Genomic DNA, 19,907 nt, shown 5'->3' with positions numbered 1-19,907 from the left:
TTAAAAGTTTTGTATTTAGACATAAGAAAATCAATCTTAGACCTCTTTACCTCACTAGTTCACTCATAGGCAAGTACGAGGGTATCCCAGATCTCTTTGGCAGAGACATAAGCAGAGATCTATTTGTCTCATTCTCTCTAATTGACTGCTGCAATATTAGTATTGCTTAAGCATTCTTCTCCAGCTTCGTGTAATCACTATAAGTATAGTCGTTTTCCTTCTTCATCACTAAGGATGCTTCCTCAAATTGACCAAACTCTCTTCAAACACTTCTTCATCTCAACAACAAACTCAAAAGCAATTCTAGAAACTGAATGACAACAATAATTTCCAAGTTGCAATTGTACTTAATAAACACAAAAGTACCAAATTTGAGATAAGAAATAGCACAACTAGAACAAAATCTAATGCATAACCAAGATTGCTACTTTATTACAAACTCAAAAACAATCTATCATAGACTCCAAAAAAGAAAATCCACACGGTTTCTCGTTTTACCAAGAGATCTCAAGGGGACAACAAATATAAAGAGATCAGTTTGAGTCGCTTACTTAATTTACTAATACTCAACTTAAAGTAAAAGCACCTACAAACTCACTCATAAGGAAACTCGTCAAGTAGGAACCGCAGGCCCAAATCTTGTAACCCTAAAGTGCAAGATCATCATAAAGAATAGCGTTGGTAATATTTGCAGATTGATCCTCATTGGACCTTTCTCCATTTTTGTTCTTTAATTTCCAACACTCATATTTAATATGACCCTTCACATGACAATATTTACAGATTTTGCCAGAATTCTTTCTACCGTGAGCAACCAAATCATTTGTGTGAGCAGAATTAGATTAACCAATTTATTTTCAAATAAATCTCTGTGAGTTAAGGCCTCCTTAACATCCTGCAAACTTAAATCATCTTTACCATATAATAAGGTATCTCGAAAGTGCTCATATGAAGGTGGTAAAGAACACAACAACCTAATAGCCATATCCTCATCATCTATCTCAAAATCGATGTTTTACAAATCCATAATTATAGAGAAGAATTCATCTAAATGAGACTCAAGGTTTACCTACTTCTAGACGGAGATCATGAAGTATAGATTTTAGTAGTAGACGGTTGGTCACAGACTTTGTCATATAAAGTGACTCTAACTTCAACCAGAAACTCGCAGCAATCGTCTCTTTGGCAACTTCTCTCAAAACTTCATTAGACATACTTAAATGAATCGTCTTCAAATCCATATCCTCCCACTGATCATCCGTCATACCCGAAGACTTTTTGGATGCACCTAATAGAGCCTTGTAACAACCACTTTGAACCAGGATGGCTTTCATCTTTAACTGCCATAGGCCAAAATTTACTTGCCTATCAAATTTCTCAATATCGAATTTCATTGACATAATCAAAAAATCAAACTTGTTCTATAAACACCTAAGATCTTTAACAAACAAGCTATTGATACTAATTTGTTAGGAAACATGGTGTTGTAGTTTGATTAATGAGAACAGAAAATCAATGAAATAATAAAGGTAAGAAAACTATAAAGATGAACAAACAAAGAACACGAGAATTTACGTGGTTCAATCAAATTTGACTTACGTCCACATGTGGGGGATTAGAACTTATTCATTATGATGGAGAAAACCAGAGAGAATAATACAAGGAGACCTAAATTCTAAAGGCTAAAAGTGTTTCATAAGTTGTGTTAATAATAATGAACGCCACGAAACCCTTTTATAATCATAAGGAACCCCATAAAAATCCTAAAAGATAACTTAAAAATGAAAAAATACCGAAAAACGCGTGTACCACAAAAACCGGCGCTCCCCCTGACCGGGTTGGGCGCGAGACGAAACAGTTTTGTCAGTTCTTCGTAAAACAGTCATAACTTTCTCTTTTCTCAGCGGAATTGGACATATGACTTATCGTTGGAAAGCTCTTGGAACAAGCTACCACCTCCAATTTGAATCACATAAAAAACATTTATAGATTGAGAGATATGTGCATTCAAAGTTAGCCTTATGTCATTCACAATATTTTAAGTCATAAATAACAATAATATTACCGATTTTGGAGAAAATATTGAGCAAAGTTTCAGCCTCAAACATCCATGATACTTTCAAATGAAAAAAAAAAAAAAAACTGGAATGCAGAGTTGTTCCCAAAACTCAAGATGTTTGCATGGAGGGCCATGAAATACGGGCAACCTCTTCGAGCTTCGCTGACACATTCAGGTATGCAGATTGACACTACTTGTCCTTTTTGTGGTGAGAAGGAGGAAATGCATGCATAGAGATGACAATGGGTAGGATCTGGACAGGGTCATCTAAGATCTAGATCTGTTTTTTAGGCAACGATCCATATCCTACCCGAATCCACTGGGTAATAAGAATGAGGATCCAGATCCATATCCATATGGATCCTACGGATTCGGGTCCTAAACGGATCCTTGCTTATTGTCTTCAAGCTATCCTAATTTTCACAAAAATTAAATATTTCAAATAATAAAGTCATCTAATATCAACCAAAAAATACATTTAGTTTTTGAAAAATAACCATTGCAACTACTTACAACTATTCAATTATCAAACTGTAGATTAGCTATCAACCCAATTTTCAGACTTAACTATCAGTAAATTCGCCCAAAATCACACATTAATTAGAACAAATCCGAAATTCAAGCAAAAATCCGTTTTACATGTTATAACTAATATTATGAAAATATAATATTAAATTATAATAATATTATAATAACGGGTAAACGGATCTGGATCAGGGTAATTATTTAGGACCCGGTCCAGATCCGTTTTTTTCAAGGAGGATCCAGATCCTACCCGGATCCATAGGGTCCAAAATTTGAGGATCCAAATCTGTCAAAAATGAATCTGGATCCACAGATCCGGGTAGGGTCCATTACCCACTGCCATCTCTAGGCATGCATAGTTCTATACCGGAAGTGAGAGTGGTGTGGTATTATTCTGCACCATAGTTCAATGTGGACACTTATGAAGGGAAACTTATATGATTGGTAAGCTACACTAGATAAGGTAATTTTGTGGAGTATTTTATAGGCGTTAATGTGAGTATTTTGACTCTGGAAGATTGCTTGGGTCTTTGAAAACAAGAGGCGGGAAGTTAGGGAGATATATTATAAATCTACAAGTATTGTGAGAAAGTGCCAATGTGCATATACGAGGGGCCAACGTTGTGGAGCTGGAATTCTAAATTGCAAGCTCCCAGAGATGGGGTGACAAAGTCAGTTCGGATGTAGCTATATTTCTAAAGAATCAAATTGGTTTGGGTGGAGTAACGAGGGACAACACAGGAGTAGTGGTGGCTACGTGTAACCTCGGTTTGGGGGGAGCTTTGAGGTGCATGTAGCGAAAGCAATTGCGATTAAACATGCTCTGAATACTAACCTTGAAGCTGTATTTCATGAGTTGGAAATTGAAACATATAATATGAAGCTATACGAGCATCTGAAAAAGGGAATGTGTGAGCCTAGACAATTTGGGAACTTTTTTTATTGATATCCTTTATCTGAGTAGGTCTCACATTTCTTGTGTTGTTTCTTTTGTAAAGGGATAAGGTAATCATGTAGCTCATAGGTAAGCCAAATTATACGGCGATCTAAATGAGATGTAATGATGTGTGTGTGGCTTGAGGAGTATCCAAGTGAGGTAAGAAATGTTGTAATGGTGGACTTGGAGCCTTTAAATGAGTAGATTGTTGCTTTTTCTATCGAAAAAAAATCAAGGTTGGCCGAGTTGATTGTAAGTCCTCCTTCCACCCTTGTGACAAGGGTTCGATTCTTGCCCATATAATGTGGAATCCCTAATTTTCTACCATTTATGCAAGGAATATTCACCGTGCCTTAAAAAAAATGTTCGTTGAATTATCACACATGACAACTCTAAAATTAAAGGAAAATTTTTGAATTAGCTTTCTAGCAATCATATATTGCAGTTTCCAACTTAGAAAATTGCTTAGATTACAATGTCTTTCTTTGTTTTTGTTAAAACAAAGAATTCACGCATAAGTTACTAATTTAGAAGTTGAAGACACACATTGATCTAAGTTACGCCAGAGACAATTTTTAAATGGAGTATTAAGTTGGAAAATCTTTTACCAAATCACGAGTTGCTCAACACATTATTAGCTCTTTCATTCACTATATGCTACATGATCGGCTATGCGTTCATATACTCGCTAAGCACTATGCTAAATTCTACTATAAGAACATCCTAATGGCAAGATCTAGTTAAGGGTTTTCGATCCAATACATGCATTAAAACTAACATTGAATGCGTTCTCATATGAGAATATACCTACGTTCTACTAATATTGTATGACAATACTAGGAAAGAAGTGAGATTAGCTCAAGTGGCAAGCTTTCCCATCTTTCCTAGTAAAGTCTAGGCTTATTGAGTCTTCTAGGTTTTCAATGATGAAAAACAACTATAAGGAACAATTGTTATTACAGGTGGTTCTAAGCTGTAGGAAACAACTGAGAATTTAACTGTTCATAACTGTATAATGAAACAGTTAAAAAAAATTGTTATACTATGATATGTTCTTTTGTAGCAAACTGGTTATTCCAAGACTTAGAACTAAGAGGCCCTCTCTATTTTGTTCGAGGAGAAGACAAAGTTCTTCATTGTTGATTCAAGGATAGAAGTGCATGAAGATAGTTTAAGATCCTTTATTTGATTCATCTTAGGTCTTCATGTAATATCTCCGTATAATATTCTTAGTGAAATTGTCTGTGTTGTTCTTAAGTGTGGAATAGTAGGGTTTTGAGTATGGGAACCAGTTGGTTACATATTCAGAATACTACTAACCCTTTTATATGGGAACCAGTTGGCACACATATTCAGAATACTTTTCATAAAAAATGTGTCCTTTAAGATCATAATTCAATATTTATTTTCCTTAAAGTTTGTGTATATCTTGGATAATATTTGTCCCTCATGAAAGATATTGTTCAAGATATACTTTCCATAACTTAAGAAAATCATATCTTTGATATCTCGAGTTAGAAAACGCTCAAAGGTTAGACCTAGGTCTATAAATCTGAATAATGATTCTCCATTACCCTTGATGCTCTCCCAAATTTTATTAAGTATTCTCGAGAGCCTTTACGAAGAGAACAACTAAATAGTTTCTTGAAATATAGTACACATCTCATAGAGCTTGATATTACCCTTCGTTTTCTTTGTAAGAAAGTGTGAGGTTAAGAGAAAATGATTATATTGATTTTCTAATAGAGGGGTTAGATATTGGGTAGCGTTTGTGAGTTCATTTGCGAGTGCTTGTAAGTTCAAGTGTGAAATAGCACAATAGAGTTAGTGTGGGTGTGTTATTTTCCTGAAGTAAGGGACACATGAGAGTGCGAGTGTATTCTTGTTTGTAAGAGTTGATCAATAATAAAACTAGCGTAGGAGGATGTAGACCCTTGTTTGGATGAACCTCGATAAATTCTATGTGTCATTTATTGCTCTCAAGTTCTATTGCTTTCCGCTCTCAGGAATCAGTCCAACTGGTTCCCCATTGAATCGAAAGAATTAAATTTGGCACTAGCTCGTTTAAGTATTCAATTCACCCTCCCTCTTTAGTACATTTTAAACCTTCAATTTGTATTAGAGCAGGTTCTTCTTAATATGGTAACACCTAGAAAAGTAGATCATGAGCAAGAAGTGATGAATGCTATGGGATACGATAATAAGACTCCTAAATTTAATGGGAAAAACTCTACTTGGTGGAAGAATAGATTGAAGAACATCATCATTGGTATTGCCTACGAGTGTATGTGAGCTATCCAAAACTGACCAATATATATACCAAGGAGGTTAGGTGACTTTATACTCTCGATCTAGGCCATGTGATGGTTTTGTATACGGATTTTGTGTTCGAAGACACATCGGTACACAATTATAGAAGATGTCTGGTTTCAGGATTGCCTACAATGGGTAGGTTTATGCAATTTTGTTTAAGGTAAAGGTTCTATGTTTATGGTGAGCGTCTCTTCCTAGTTTTCAGTTCAAGGTGAAGTTATCTTGTTTGATTGATTTCAAGTCAAGGTGAGGATTGTTATTTATGACTTGAAATCTTGTGAATGGCATAAGGCTAACTTTGAGTGCACATATCTCTCAATATATAAATGGTTTTGATGTGATTCAAATTGAAGGTGATAGCTTGTTCCAAGAGCTTTTCAACTATAAGTCATATGCTCAATTCTGCTTAGAAACGAGAAAGTTATGACTTTTTTATGGAGAACTGACGAAATTGTTTCGTCTCGCATCCGATAGGGCGGATTTCGCCAGACCCGGTCGGGCGGATTTTGCTAGACCCAGTTGGGCAGAGCGCCGGTTTTTGTGGTACACGCATTTTTCGGTATTTTTTTCGTTTTTGAGTTATCTTTTAGGGTTTGTACGAGGTTCCTTATGATTATAAAAAGGCTTCCTGGTGTTCATTATTATTGACACAACTTATGAAACAATTTTAGCCTCTAGAATTTAGGACTCGTTGTATTATTCTCTTTAGTTTGCTCCACCATAGTGAAGAAGCTCTAATCCCCCACCTGTGGACGTAGGTCAAATTTGACTGAACCACGTAAATCCTTGTGTTCTTTGTTTGTTCATCTTTATAGTTTTCTCACCTTTATTTCTGTTCCGCATTAATCAAACTACAACATTCTGTTTCCTAACAATTATACGAGCTTTTGACAGTATATATACCATTTTCGAGTGACTCCAAGACCATTCATCCTCCAATTCGTACCTGGGTAATGTAATTCTCAAAATGACATCCATCTACACAGTTGAAAACGGTTCCTTTGGCCGAGAAGGCTGCCAGTTGCCATCTTTAACAAGCTCACTCACATACCTGGGAACTTCATTTAACTCATTGTGCAAGCTTCAAACTCTGAGTTTAGGTACAGTTGGAATCCAAGGATCTTTTCATGTGTGGGTTGATGAACCATTGCCAATCAGCCTTCTCAGTACCTCAGACAATACTCACCTCGCCTTTAAAATTGACTTCCATGTATAACTAGCCTGCGAACACTCCTTAGCCTCCATAAATGAAGATGTGGGGAGATATTTCCCTTTAAGAACTTTCGCTAAGAGATTCTCTATCAACGAGGATGTGCCACCTTTGTTTCGCTAAGAGAGCCTCGTTGAACATGTGTATATTATGGGAACCCTATCCCCCATCCTTCTTTGAACAATACATTTTCTCGCAAGCTACCTAGAAAACTTTTTGCTCCTCCCCTTTTTATTCGTCCCCAAAAGAATTGTCTACATGAATTCTCTATTACTCCAAGAATTCCACTAGGAATAGAAAAACATTACATTACATAAGAGGGGATAACTTAGGCAATTGACATGATAAGCACTTCATGGCCCGCTTGATAATATATATTGACTTGATAGGCCAACCTTGACTATTGAGAATTCAATGCACATGGGTTATGCCCAACCTACATATACTCCTTTATCCTAAAATTAATACTAGTAACATATACTCTCCTTGTGGACGTTCAGCAAAATTGTCATGATCTCCTAAAAGAATTAAAAAAACTGGAGAAACTATTATTTTCCTACAAACTATTGCTCGATTATAAGCACTTTACTGCCTCAAACCAAGAAAACATATATAGAAATTTATCACCAATACGGGAGGGTGTGATACAAATTATTATTCGATTATAAAAACTTTACTACCTCCAACCGATAAACCATACAAATTTATATAACCAATATGAGGGAGTGATACAAACTATTGTTCGATTATAATCACTTTATTGCCTCAAAGCCATATATATTTACCACCAATAAGAGATGAAGTGATATAAACTATTGTTCCGTTATATGCACTTTACTGCCTTAAATCGAGAAATCACATGAATTAAACACCAATAAGGGATGGAGTGATACTTTTCTTACAAATGGAATTCCATTAGCATGAGTCTAAAACTCAAAATGGAACATATTGCTATATCTAGCATAAACGCATGATGATTTTTTATATTTCATGATAGATAAACGCAATTTCATGATGATTTTTAATATTTCATGAACGCAATTTCAACATGAAAATAACTTAAAATAATATAACTAAGTTAAAATTGCACGCTTGTTTAAGAACACCGTCAATTTAATGATACAGAACAAGGTGTTGTATGTTTGCTCCCAACAAAGCCACCAAAGTTCTAAACTTTCTTATTTTCCAAAAAAAAAAGATTCGCTTCGAATTAGTCGGGTTAGTCAAATAAGGACACAAAGTAAAACCATAAAATTATCTTTGCAAGACCAAAAATATTTTTTATTCTACTTTGGAGGGAACGAGATTAAGTAGCAACCTACTTCAGAATTTTCTCAACACAATTTTCACAGATTTTATAGAAGTTTCAAGTAAATTTTTTGGCTATAGAGAGAGGATGCCCGCCTACTCCCTATTTTTTGCTCCTGCTGCGCCAGTTTGTGATAGGCTGGCTGGGTGGGAGCACAACGCTTTCACTTGGCAGACCAACCAAGGTTGCGATCAAGGCAAGCGGGAAAATGGCCCACTAAGACACTAACCATCTCTACACTTGGATTTCAGCCATTATTTCTTCAATAAACTACACTACCCATCGACCCCAAATAAGTGAGGGAAATCCCGTAATTAAGAATGATAATTTAGTCTGAATCCGACCCTAGTCCGTTCTGATCCAAAGGAAAAATCGGAGCCGATTCCGACAAAAAAATAATTCGCATCCTACTTCGTTTAAAAAATTCGACTTGGAGTCGGAGGAGCGTTGGAGTCGGATCTCATAAAATAATACGACATCCGAATCCGACTCCGAGTTTAAGTCAATTAATCCTTTTTCATTTATATTAATGTATTATGTATGTATAATCTGACTCTAACTTTGAGCCAATTGCATTATATAAGATTTTTTCATTGAAGAAATGATTATTAAAAATAATAGTAATGTTTAAATTATTTATACTATATAAGATTTTCATATGATTATTAAAAAATAGTATTAATTAGATTGTTTGTATTATAGAAGATTTTTCTATTAAAAGACAAGGAGCACAAAAAGTCGGATCATATCGAAGTTGGAGTCGGGTGTTAGGATTTTAAGTCGGATCGGAGTCGAAGTCAGATTTAAAATCTGACTTCTTGTAGGGTCGAAGACGAATTATTCATAATCCGGTCCAAGTCTGACTCGTGTTGCCATCCTTACCCGTAATGAGGCGGGTGGCCGGGCGGGTCAAAAATAGGTGGGATTTTTTGACTCGTCACCCGCTCCATCCTTCCACCTATATAATAAATATAAATATAAATATAGATATTATTAGTATTAATTTTCAACATATAATTGACAAATGACATCTAGTCAATTTGCTCTTAATCGATGGCTAAATTTTCATTTATTATTTATTTTAACTCTTAAGAGTTAAGACTATATTTTTTTAATATCATCCATTTTCCACTTGCTCCACTTGCTCCACTTGCCTCACCCGCAATTGATGGAAGGAGATAATATGGGTGAAATTTTTGGCGGATGATGGATGGTGTGGATGGAGTTTTGGGATGCGGGTGATGGGGTGGGTCGAAGTCCACACCCCCATCCCTGACCCATTGCCAGCCATATACGCTTAGTGGTGTCAATTCAGTTAACTAGTTCAGTTCTAGTTCAAACCAAACAGTTTAGTCGACTTCAGTTCAGTTAATTCAGTTTGTTTTTCCAAGCTTAATTAATTCAGTTTAAACTTTTTCGTTTTGAGTTTCAATCCATACAGTTAATTCAATTCTCAGTTAAGTTAAGTTCAGTTTACAATTGCCTTTTGGTTTGACCCTTACAGTTTTGGTTTAAATAGTTGACTCTTTACTTGATACTATCAGTTAAACAGTTATGCTCAATTCGAATTCAGTTAATTGCAGTTTCTTTAAAAAACTACATTAACTTGGGTGGAATTTGATATTAGTTATGTAGTATGCATCTTTTTATCTCTTCATGTTTCGGGTCAAAGGCTTGCCCGTTACATGAACTCAGTTGCAGTTTTGTCATATCGATTGAACTAATAAAAATACTATATTGTTTATCGTAATGTTTAGTGTATTCTCTTAGCCAACTCTTATTTCGACTAATCAACTAAGTAAAACCACTTTAATGAGTAAAGGAGTAGAGCGACTCTTCATATATTCTAATGTTGTATTTTATAACTAACGACAATAATAACGAGTAGACGATCAATTTCAAGGTTTATATAAATGGTTTATTACTGTAAGCATTATGATTGGTATATAAGTGTGTAAATAGCTATATGATGATAATGAGAATGATAATAATAATCATAATAAACTTAAAGTGATGATGATAATAATAATAATACAAATAATAACATAAATAGTAACAATGATACCAGTAGCAATAGTAATACAAATAAAAATATGAATACAAAATTAACAATAACAAGAACAATATAAATACTAATAGTTATAGTAACAACAATGCTAATAATAGCAATAATAATGTCAAACATAACGCAGTATATATGTATTATGTTGTCACTATATATGATAAAGTATAAATAAACTATTTTATCAATATGTTTAATCATTTTAGTAGAAATTTGGTATCAAAATAATTGTAAAATCAATCTAATACTCTATTTATTACTCCCTCCGTTTCCTAAAGATCTTCCTTGTTACTGTTCCTACAGATACCAAGGAGGATCCATGTGTGTGGGGTGTGGGGTGGGTAAAGTAGGAGAGAGAAAGTGGTTAAGATAAATAAACAAATAAAAAAAGGTTAAAGTAGGAGAAAAAAAAGGAGTAAAATTGAATTAATAATGTAATGGTGGACCATATGATAGGGACATGTGAGGGTCAAAAGGGGAGAAAAATTTCCAAATAAGAAATAAAGTAAAAGAGAGAAGATCTTTTGGAAACACACTTAAACGGAAAGAGGAAAGATCTTTAGGAAACGGATGGAGTATAAATTAGTATAACGACTCTTGATATGTTATAATATTGTAACAAATGACAATCATACATTTATATGTTTACAACAACAGATTATATGAGCCCTAAGTGATTATAACGAGGGTTCATATGTTGCACAATAAGAATAAAATATACCCCCAAAATCATTTTCCCCTATAAAAGCTAACCATAACTTATTAAAAAGTAAAATCAATTAAGTTAGCTGTCAACAAGTAACAACCATAAATAAAGTAGTTAACAAGTACTTGCTAGTTAATGGATAGTAACTTGTTAACAACATTACTCAATTGTCGTCTTTATAGTTATAAGATTATTAAGTTAATTGTCTTTATGTTATATTATAGATTAATACTAGTCTTTATGAGTTCATGTTGTTATAGACAGTATTAAGGGAATTTATTTTGATGGTAGCGTATAATGAAAAATAATTTGTCTTTTAGCATCATTGAGGGAAAAATTCGGGTATGTTATGTATGTTATCATCATATTTCTTTTAATATGAAAATCAAAATCTAATCATTGTTGACTTGATTCATTGCTACAATTGATTGTCTTGATTCATTGCTACAATTGATTGTCAGTATCAAAATTATCAAATTATTAGAGAATACATATATAAGATATTGGACGCATTTGAACAATTGAAATGCAACGGCTCATTAGATGTTGCATCAGGTGCAAACAAGCATTGCATTAGGATAATTAAAGAGGTGTTGAATTGAGAATTATAAAATACACAAAGGTCCATATAACTATGTAAGTATTTTTCTTTATTATATGAATTTATAAATAGTCATTGTACGCCAATAATTTAAATAAATTAAAAAACTTACAAAATTAGGTGTTGCATTTTGAAACAGTTCAGTTTGAGACAGTTTTATTCTGTACAGTTTAATACGGTTTTATTCAGTATGATTCGTTTAAGTTTAAAGCATTTTTATTCAGTTTTGTACAGTTCAGTTAAACACAATTTTATTTAGTTTTATACATTTCAGTTAAAAACAGTTTGATTCATTTCAGTTAAAAACAATCTTATTCAGTTTGATTCAATTTAATTAAAAACAATTTGAAACAATTTTCAGTTAAATTCACTTCATTTTTAGTTTAGTTAAGTTAAGTTAAGTTTAAATTGGTTTTCCGTGCAATTAATTTTAGTTTAGTTTGTTTTGTTGAGTTTCAATTCAGTTAATTGCAGTTTACTATAATTTGATTGACTTGTCGGTTTTTAACTTTTCAGTTATAGGTCAATTCAGTTCAGTTGGTCATCAGTTTGCAGTTTAACCATCGATTTTCAACCAAACTGACGGCCCTATATACGCTAGCTTATCTAGAGACTGCATACTGGTGGTTCATGCATAAAAAATGATACTTCTGTTAGAACAGGTTCCTGTAACAATAAGAGATCGCAAGCAGATCCCATAAAGCAAAGAATTTTTAGCAATAAGTTCATGTCTCAGATTTTTGTAACAGCTTGGAATACATCAAATAACACGACCTAAAGCGATTCCTGGAAGCTAACGTAACCATGAAAAAGAAAACATCCAATTCCCCAAAGCTAAGCACCGGAAGACATATCAATGTAGGCTACATTGGAGCACTAGAGATTGAAAGTACAGTACTCATAGGCGACCAATGACAGTCTCCACTTCAGAGGGAGAATACAAGTGGTAGGTTGGGGAAACCTTAGCAATGTCGACATTGTTTGGTGTCACCTGGTAAGAGAAAAGAATAATTAGACCGACAAACAATTTCTCACAACTGTAACAAAAATGAAGAAAATAATATTACCTTTTCTTCCATAACCTGCTTCAAGATGGAAAGAGCTATGGTCTCAGCTTCATGAAGAGTTAAATCCTGTGGTGGAAAGAACAAAGACCTTGTGAATACTGCAATCTTACAAATACATTCATTACATTGCTCGGACTCAGATATTCGTATCAGACACAAAAATTTGTCCAAGCCTCCAAGTAGGCTATTTTCATTAACAGTTTCCATTATTTTGATCTGAAATAGTGTGTCGAAGAGTCCATGTTCATGTCAGAGTGTCGAGAATCTAACAAGTATTTAAGGTAAAAATAACACATCCAGTAGACTACCATGGAAAAGAATTTCAAGCACTTGAATGTTGGTCTCATGTAATCGAGGGACCACATAGCATGCAATGGACATACCTTTCTAAATTGCTCCTGCAAGGAGCTGTCTGCACCTTCAGAACCAGAACCAATAGCCTTAGCACTGCACTGCCAAAATGTACCAGATGGATCTGTATAATATCTGTATGACAGAGAGTTCAAACTTATTTAGAAAATCCGAAGAAAAATAAGCAGAAAATGTACCATAAAAACTAAGAGCAGGAAATATCCTTTCCATAGGAAGAATATCCAGCAAATTACAGAAGTGAAGCTTCGGAACAAGGTGGAGATAGACTTACAAGTTGGGTCCATTTTCATCATGACCTGCAATGAGAAGAGATACACCAAAAGGGCGGGACTGCAAACAGATAAAATTTTGCATTAGAGATTCAGATGTGGACCAGAAAGATCCCTCAGTAGAGGGAAAGTTCACTCGCTCCTATGCAAGTATCAAACTCCACATCACTTGTAAGTAAATCCTATTAAGAAACTCAAATCACTCAACATATAGTACACAAAAGAAACCAGAAAGTTAATCATATTAGGAACTTCAGGAAATGATGAAATGAAGTAGCAAGATTCTGGGTGCCTGGTAACATCTCCACAGGAAGCAATACTTCATTGCAAAATACAGGAGTCCCACACTGTAGTCTTTGCAGTATTTGCGCTAGAGTGCACTTATCCCCTTCTCCTACCCCCCAAGAGTCAAAAAGAGAAAAAGAAGAAAAAAAAAATGTCCCAACTCGATCCGGTGAAATGTGCAGCAAGCCAACAACAAACTTAAAATGACACGTTATAGGTGGCATGTGATTAACAGCAACATAAGTATATCTCAGTTCTCAGAAGTTGATTAAGCCATGTTCCCCTATTCTATATTTCTAGGGAAAGAATGAGAAAAAACAACACTCCTTTTTTGCATCAATTTTTTAATTTTGTCCTTTGGGAGAGATGAAGATGTGATCATTTGCACAGAATTACCCAAATATCCCCTTACTGGTTGTTCCGAGGTTTAAAAGATACGAAGCCACAAACACAAGGAAGCCACAGTAAAAAGTGAATAAAAAAAAACATCACCATTGACTCTTCATCTCCTTCTCCAAAACGCAGTGCCAGATCACACAGAGCTTGTGTAGTGGACTCGACATTCATTGGCTCACCATATGAGAATCTATGGTTCTGTTTGCACAGATATAGAAATAAATGATTAGCCAACCATATTGTACTAATATAAAAGACGTTCCAATAAATAGAAGAGTAAAGTTAGAGCACCTGGGTCTCTACTCTTGCATGCTCAACAAGTGTACGAGCATCAGCAATCAATCCACTCATAGCACATCCTATATGCTCATCAATTTCCATGATTTTTTCAACACTACTAGGCTCCTGAAAAAAATTATTAGATATCAAAGCTCTGAACCAATATTTTACACAACAGAAGTACTAAATCATCATGATTTACAATAAATGCGAGCATGACAGAAATACTTATTCTGCCTCAAAGTTAATAAACCCTTACATATTAACTATTATTCCATGTCAAGGATAATCATTGCCATAGAGTATGCAAAAAGTGTAACAAAACTACCTTCTTCATTCAACAATTCCACTCTCTTTTATGGTTTCACAAAAAAAAAAATACACTAGCTTTGATTTTTACCAACTACCTTTGAATTTTTATTTTTTAAGATAACTACCTTACAAGACAATCTATTCCAACTAACACAACTATTTGGTGGATTTAATGAGATTTGAACATTAAGTATATCCCACAAAACAAGTTCCCTCACTTTTTCCCTTACTACTATGCTAATGGCCATGGTATGTCTATCATACTTGACGTATAAAAACTCATGAAAAAGTTAAGTAGTAGTAGTTAGTAGATAAATTGTCGTATATAGTAGTTGTTTTACGGATTTTTCACCAAATAGTCTTGAGTAACTTTTTTGTTAACCAAAAACCTTTCTTTTAAAATTCACCACATGCCTTTCAGATTCCTTAAAATTCACCATACACCCTTAATAACTAACTACCTTCAAAAAATTTAGTTGATAACCCCTGATTCTATTACTAAACTCTGTTTAACTCCTACTTGGGTCATTTCCCCTAATTGACCACTATTAAACACCACATGTGGCTAAAAAAAAGAGGAAAGAGAGTTATGGAGGAAGAAAGAGAAAAAAGGTCATAGCAGGTGTTTCAGTGGCTTTCAATTGAGGTAAATGGGTCAAATAGGAGTTAATCAAGGTTTAGTCATGGAATTACTGATTAATAACTAAAAAATCTAACAATAGTTAGTTATTAAGGGCTTATGATGAATTTAAAGAAATTGAGGGGGCATGTGGCAAACTTTTACAGAAATTAAGGGGTATATGGTGAATTTTGAAATATTGGAGGAGATTCCATCGAAAAAAATTACTCGGGTTATTTGATGAAAAATATGTTGTTTTTATACAAACAAATGAATATGGTTATTTGTAAAAGGTGTATATAAAAGTAGTACCCACAATTGTTCCTTAACCAACTGGAAATTTAATATGCATATTGCATTCCCTAATAAGAAAATATGCATAAATCTCAAGAAAAAGGACAGAAGTTAAAGCAAACTAGCCTACCCAAGCCATATAAATATAGTTAGCCTATCTGGAGATCAATGCTACTCTAGTAAAGCTTGTGCCGAGTCAATCTGCTCCTCTTTCTCCGTTGCAGAAAAGAGATCCCTTCACCCCACTGGAACTCAAGATTGAATCACAAAAAGGAGGATCCCTTGCGACTATACAGAGTAAAAAGGTTTTACTTTGGAGAAGTGACTTTTCCAAAAGGCAACCTATATGGTATATGCTAAAGAGATGCTTTTTCTTTTGGGATATACAACAGCATTGTTGGATTTTCCAAAAATGTATAAGCAACAGTTTAGAGCAGCTCTATGTATGAGACTACAAGTTAGTTTTTAAAGAAGTACACTAACAGGTTGCAAGCTATGAATGAAAGCAAAGGATTAAAATGAAAGAAGGGTTAAAGCTGAGTAATTATAGGCTTAGTTGGAATAAAGTAATAATAAAAGTTATAAATACCAGCAATGGAGAGGTAATACGCTTTTCCACAGCAAGCACAACACCCTCATTGGTCTTTATTCCAATAGCAGTTGAACCCAGCTGTATTTCGATATAAATGAGCATGTTAACACTAAAATCTCACTTCCAACTATCCATTTCCACTAATCTAACACATAGAAAAGTAATCAAAACAGATAATAGCATTATTACCTTGATAGCCTCAATAGCATACTCAACCTGAAACAGCCGGCCTTCGGGAGAGAAAGTGTTGACTCCTCTGTCATACTCAGTCCTTCATTGGCAACATGAAATAAAAGAATTTAGTCAATTTACAAAGCCATAACTCGGCATGGAAATAAATCAGGGAATCTAATATAAAAGGATTTACAATATAAGTATCAGATTAGTGTTTCAAAGCTCAATTACCTGGTAAGAAACATCCTTGACTATAGCAGAAAAACCAACTATCTGAAACGAGCAAAAGAGAGTCCCCCAAGATATTAGACCAAAGAAGCCAAAAATACTACTTTGTTCCAAGTAGCAGTACAATTAAAAATCTATTCCTAAATGTCCAATCATTCTCTCACTAACCAAAGCACCCACAAAATGATCAAAAGCACAAAATGCCACAGTTTCTGTGCCCTTACTCCTATCCGAAGCAAACTTTTGAATGTAAATGGAAGACGAACTAATCTACGTCACCCCTTAGCATTAAACATCTGAAGTCCTTGGAGTAAAAAAGCTAATGTATCCAAATTCCCAAACCCCCATCCAAATCCACCGAACCCTATTAATCTAATTGAACACGAGACCTTCCAGGTGGAATCTAGATTTACAAACATGGAAGATTAGGTTAGGCGTTCGGCATTTGAATTAGAATCAGCAGACACAAGAAGTAAATTGGATTCCTTTTAGCTTGCGAACAACTCTCATTCGTGCAACAAAAGGTGGACTAGTCTTTTAACTTTCCTTTATGGAGGACTTAATTAGGGAGAAGATCAATTTGTCATTTTCTTTTTCTATTTCTTGCTATGCTTCAGCTGCCATTTCATTTACTGTTTAGTCTTTTTATCTTTTTTTAAACTCAGGGCAAGGCACCTCATAATCATGTAAAGGTTATGCATAACCACAATCAACTTACCTGAGCAGACACTTTAACAAATTGAAGCCTTACAATAAGAGTTTTGTGCTGCTTTAACACAAATATGGTTGTAATTTGTGAACCATTGAGTGCAGGAAACATGGACCTCGGAGAGTGTGGAGGTACCAATTTCACATAAATCCGAGTCTCCAAGAGTGAGGAGACCATTTCATTTAATATCAAATTCCATAGGTGTGTTCTATGCATAACAGCATAAGGGAAGCTTTGTGAGCTCTTGTCACTCTGTTGTCAGTGATAGGCATGTCACTTTGAATTTCTTATATCCTGTTGATGGACTAATTCACTACACCATTATCAGCTTTAGCTTTCTAATTCAAAACTATTCGTTTTTAAGGAGTAATTTTCTCAAAGACGGCCTCACTAGCAAACACGAGCACTTAGAAAAGTTCAAATTGGTCGATCCCCAAAGCCCGTTTCTTACATCCCTGGAGAGCTTACATAAGGCAATCTTTTCACTACCTCTATCAAAAGATCCAGAGAGATCACCAACAAGCAAAAATTCACATGGTCATAATCTACTTCAACGATTTCCCCTAGCACGACCACTCTACTCTCTGACTATGTGTATGAAATTCAAATCCAGTATTTGGGTTCCACAGAATAGCAACTTATATTAGAAATTGGGCAGACTTCAAACATTATGCCCAAAACAAAATATGCAATCCCAATAAACAAAATATGCAATCCCAATGAAGCAAAATTCCTACAACATTAAATTCCCATTTTGCAACGTGATTTCTCTCTCTCTCTCACCTTAAATTCATCTACTTCTCATTGATGCATTACTATACTACTATTTATTTTTCAGGCATTTTCATTTACATGTTCAATCTTTGCAAATGAAATTATAATTACAACCAGAAATAAGAATCAATCAATACACAGAAAAATAATTAGGGTTGGTGTTTTTGATGCTGAAACCAAAAAAAAAAGGGGGGGGGGGGGGAGGGTTCAGAAACAGCTATAAATCTCAATCGAAATTTCAGAAATTGAATTAAACATTTGATGCGGAATCAAGATTGCAGTAAAAAAGATGAATGTAATATTAAAGAGGACGAACCGATCGATTAAGTTGCGAGTTGCGAGATTCCTTGAATTGTAGTATTCAGCTTCTAATTTTCCGTTGGCAACTGATAGTGGCTTCAAGCTCTATTGTATATTTGTATATAACTGTGGAAATTGATGGTGAATATCATATCTTGTCATGCAAGAAATTTATTTTGAATATTAGTTAATAGTGTAGTAGCAGAACAAAAGTAAAAGCTGGGTAAGAAAAAGATAGTAAAGTGAGCAAGCTAGTGTTTCCTACTTTAATGTTGGATATTATCTATTATACTTCTTCAGTTTCACAATAAGTGAAACACTTTCCTTGTATGACATATTCACAAAAAGTGAAACTAGAGGTGTGCATGGGGTAGGCCAGCACGCGGGTCGGCCCGGCCCGACCCGGCCCGTTGTCCGCTACGTGGGCCGCGGAATTGTCACGGTCAAGAAATTTTATTTCAAGCCCGCACCGGCACGAGCCCGCGTGGGCCGGCTCGCGGGCCGAACGCTCATTTCCATTGTTTTTTAGCCTAAAACTGTCAAAAATACAAAAAAATAACATAAAACACGGGCCAGGCCCGCAGGAGACATGAGCCCGGCCCGTGGGCCTAAGCTGGGCCATGGATAAAATCTGAAAATTTCAAGCCCGGCCCGCCTTTCCATTTCCCCAAGCCCGCGGGCAGAGGCCGTGAACAGACCCGGCCCATGCCCAAGTCTAAGTGAAACCAAGTTGTTTTTGGCAAATAAATTTCCAATTTATTACAATAATGCCATTATGTAATTACCCCACCAACCCATATAAGGCCCGGACCCTAAATATTTTTGCAGACCCAGACCCGGACCCGGACCTTAAGGGTCTGAAAAAATTGGACCCTGACCCGGACCCTTAGGGTCTGGAGGTCTAGAGGTCTGGAGGGTCCAGGTCTAAATTTTTATTTTGCTAAATTTTCAGCATTATTAATATCAATAATCATCTAAAATTCGCATGAAACAAAAACAAATCGCATGAAACAAACACAACCATATAAATTTAAAAAAACGAAACAAACACAAACACAAACTTATAAACTGAAAAAAAAACGAAACAAACACAATTCACAAACATATAAACTGAAAAAAAAACGAAACAAAATACAAACATACAAACTGAAAAAAAACGAAATGAACACACTTACATAAGAGTTTAGAATGGTGTTTTAGTTTAGGTTTTAGTCTTTTAGAAAATCAGTTTGTTTTTTCAAAAAAAAGTTAAAATGTATATATTACATAAGTTTAGGGTCTAAGGGTCGGGTCTGGGTAGGGTCTGGGTCCAAAACTTTAAGACCCGGACCCGGACCCTAAAAAATTTACTTGGACCCAGACCGGACCCGACCTTAGGGTCTGAAAATGTTGGACCCAGACCTTAAATTAGGGTCGGGTCCAACAGGGTCTGGGTAGGGTCCTGGACCCATGCCCATCCCTACATATAACCCTCATTAATCACTCACCCACTCACCTAATCCCAATTAATTCCCC

General features: G+C 35.1%; 1 protein-coding gene across 1 annotated transcript; it reads right to left on the bottom strand.

The window, feature by feature from the left end:
* Positions 1-12,391: 12,391 nt before the first annotated feature.
* LOC104905638 (proteasome subunit alpha type-5) lies at positions 12,392-18,612 on the bottom strand. The gene is made up of 10 exons (XM_010694232.4): positions 18,409-18,612; positions 16,613-16,654; positions 16,397-16,478; positions 16,205-16,285; positions 14,403-14,516; positions 14,208-14,309; positions 13,433-13,491; positions 13,173-13,275; positions 12,790-12,855; positions 12,392-12,713 (listed from the first exon to the last, which is right to left on the bottom strand). The coding sequence occupies exons 2-10, from the start codon at positions 16,624-16,626 to the stop codon at positions 12,621-12,623; spliced, it is 714 nt and encodes a 237-aa protein (XP_010692534.1). The 5' UTR covers positions 16,627-16,654; positions 18,409-18,612; the 3' UTR covers positions 12,392-12,620.
* Positions 18,613-19,907: the final 1,295 nt, after the last annotated feature.

Source organism: Beta vulgaris, chromosome 1 (genome assembly GCF_026745355.1).
Source record: "Beta vulgaris subsp. vulgaris cultivar EL10 chromosome 1, EL10.2, whole genome shotgun sequence".
Taxonomy (NCBI): domain Eukaryota; kingdom Viridiplantae; phylum Streptophyta; class Magnoliopsida; order Caryophyllales; family Amaranthaceae; genus Beta; species Beta vulgaris.
Note: the sequence above shows the minus strand (reverse complement) of the source record. Positions and strands in the feature narration are given on the sequence as shown.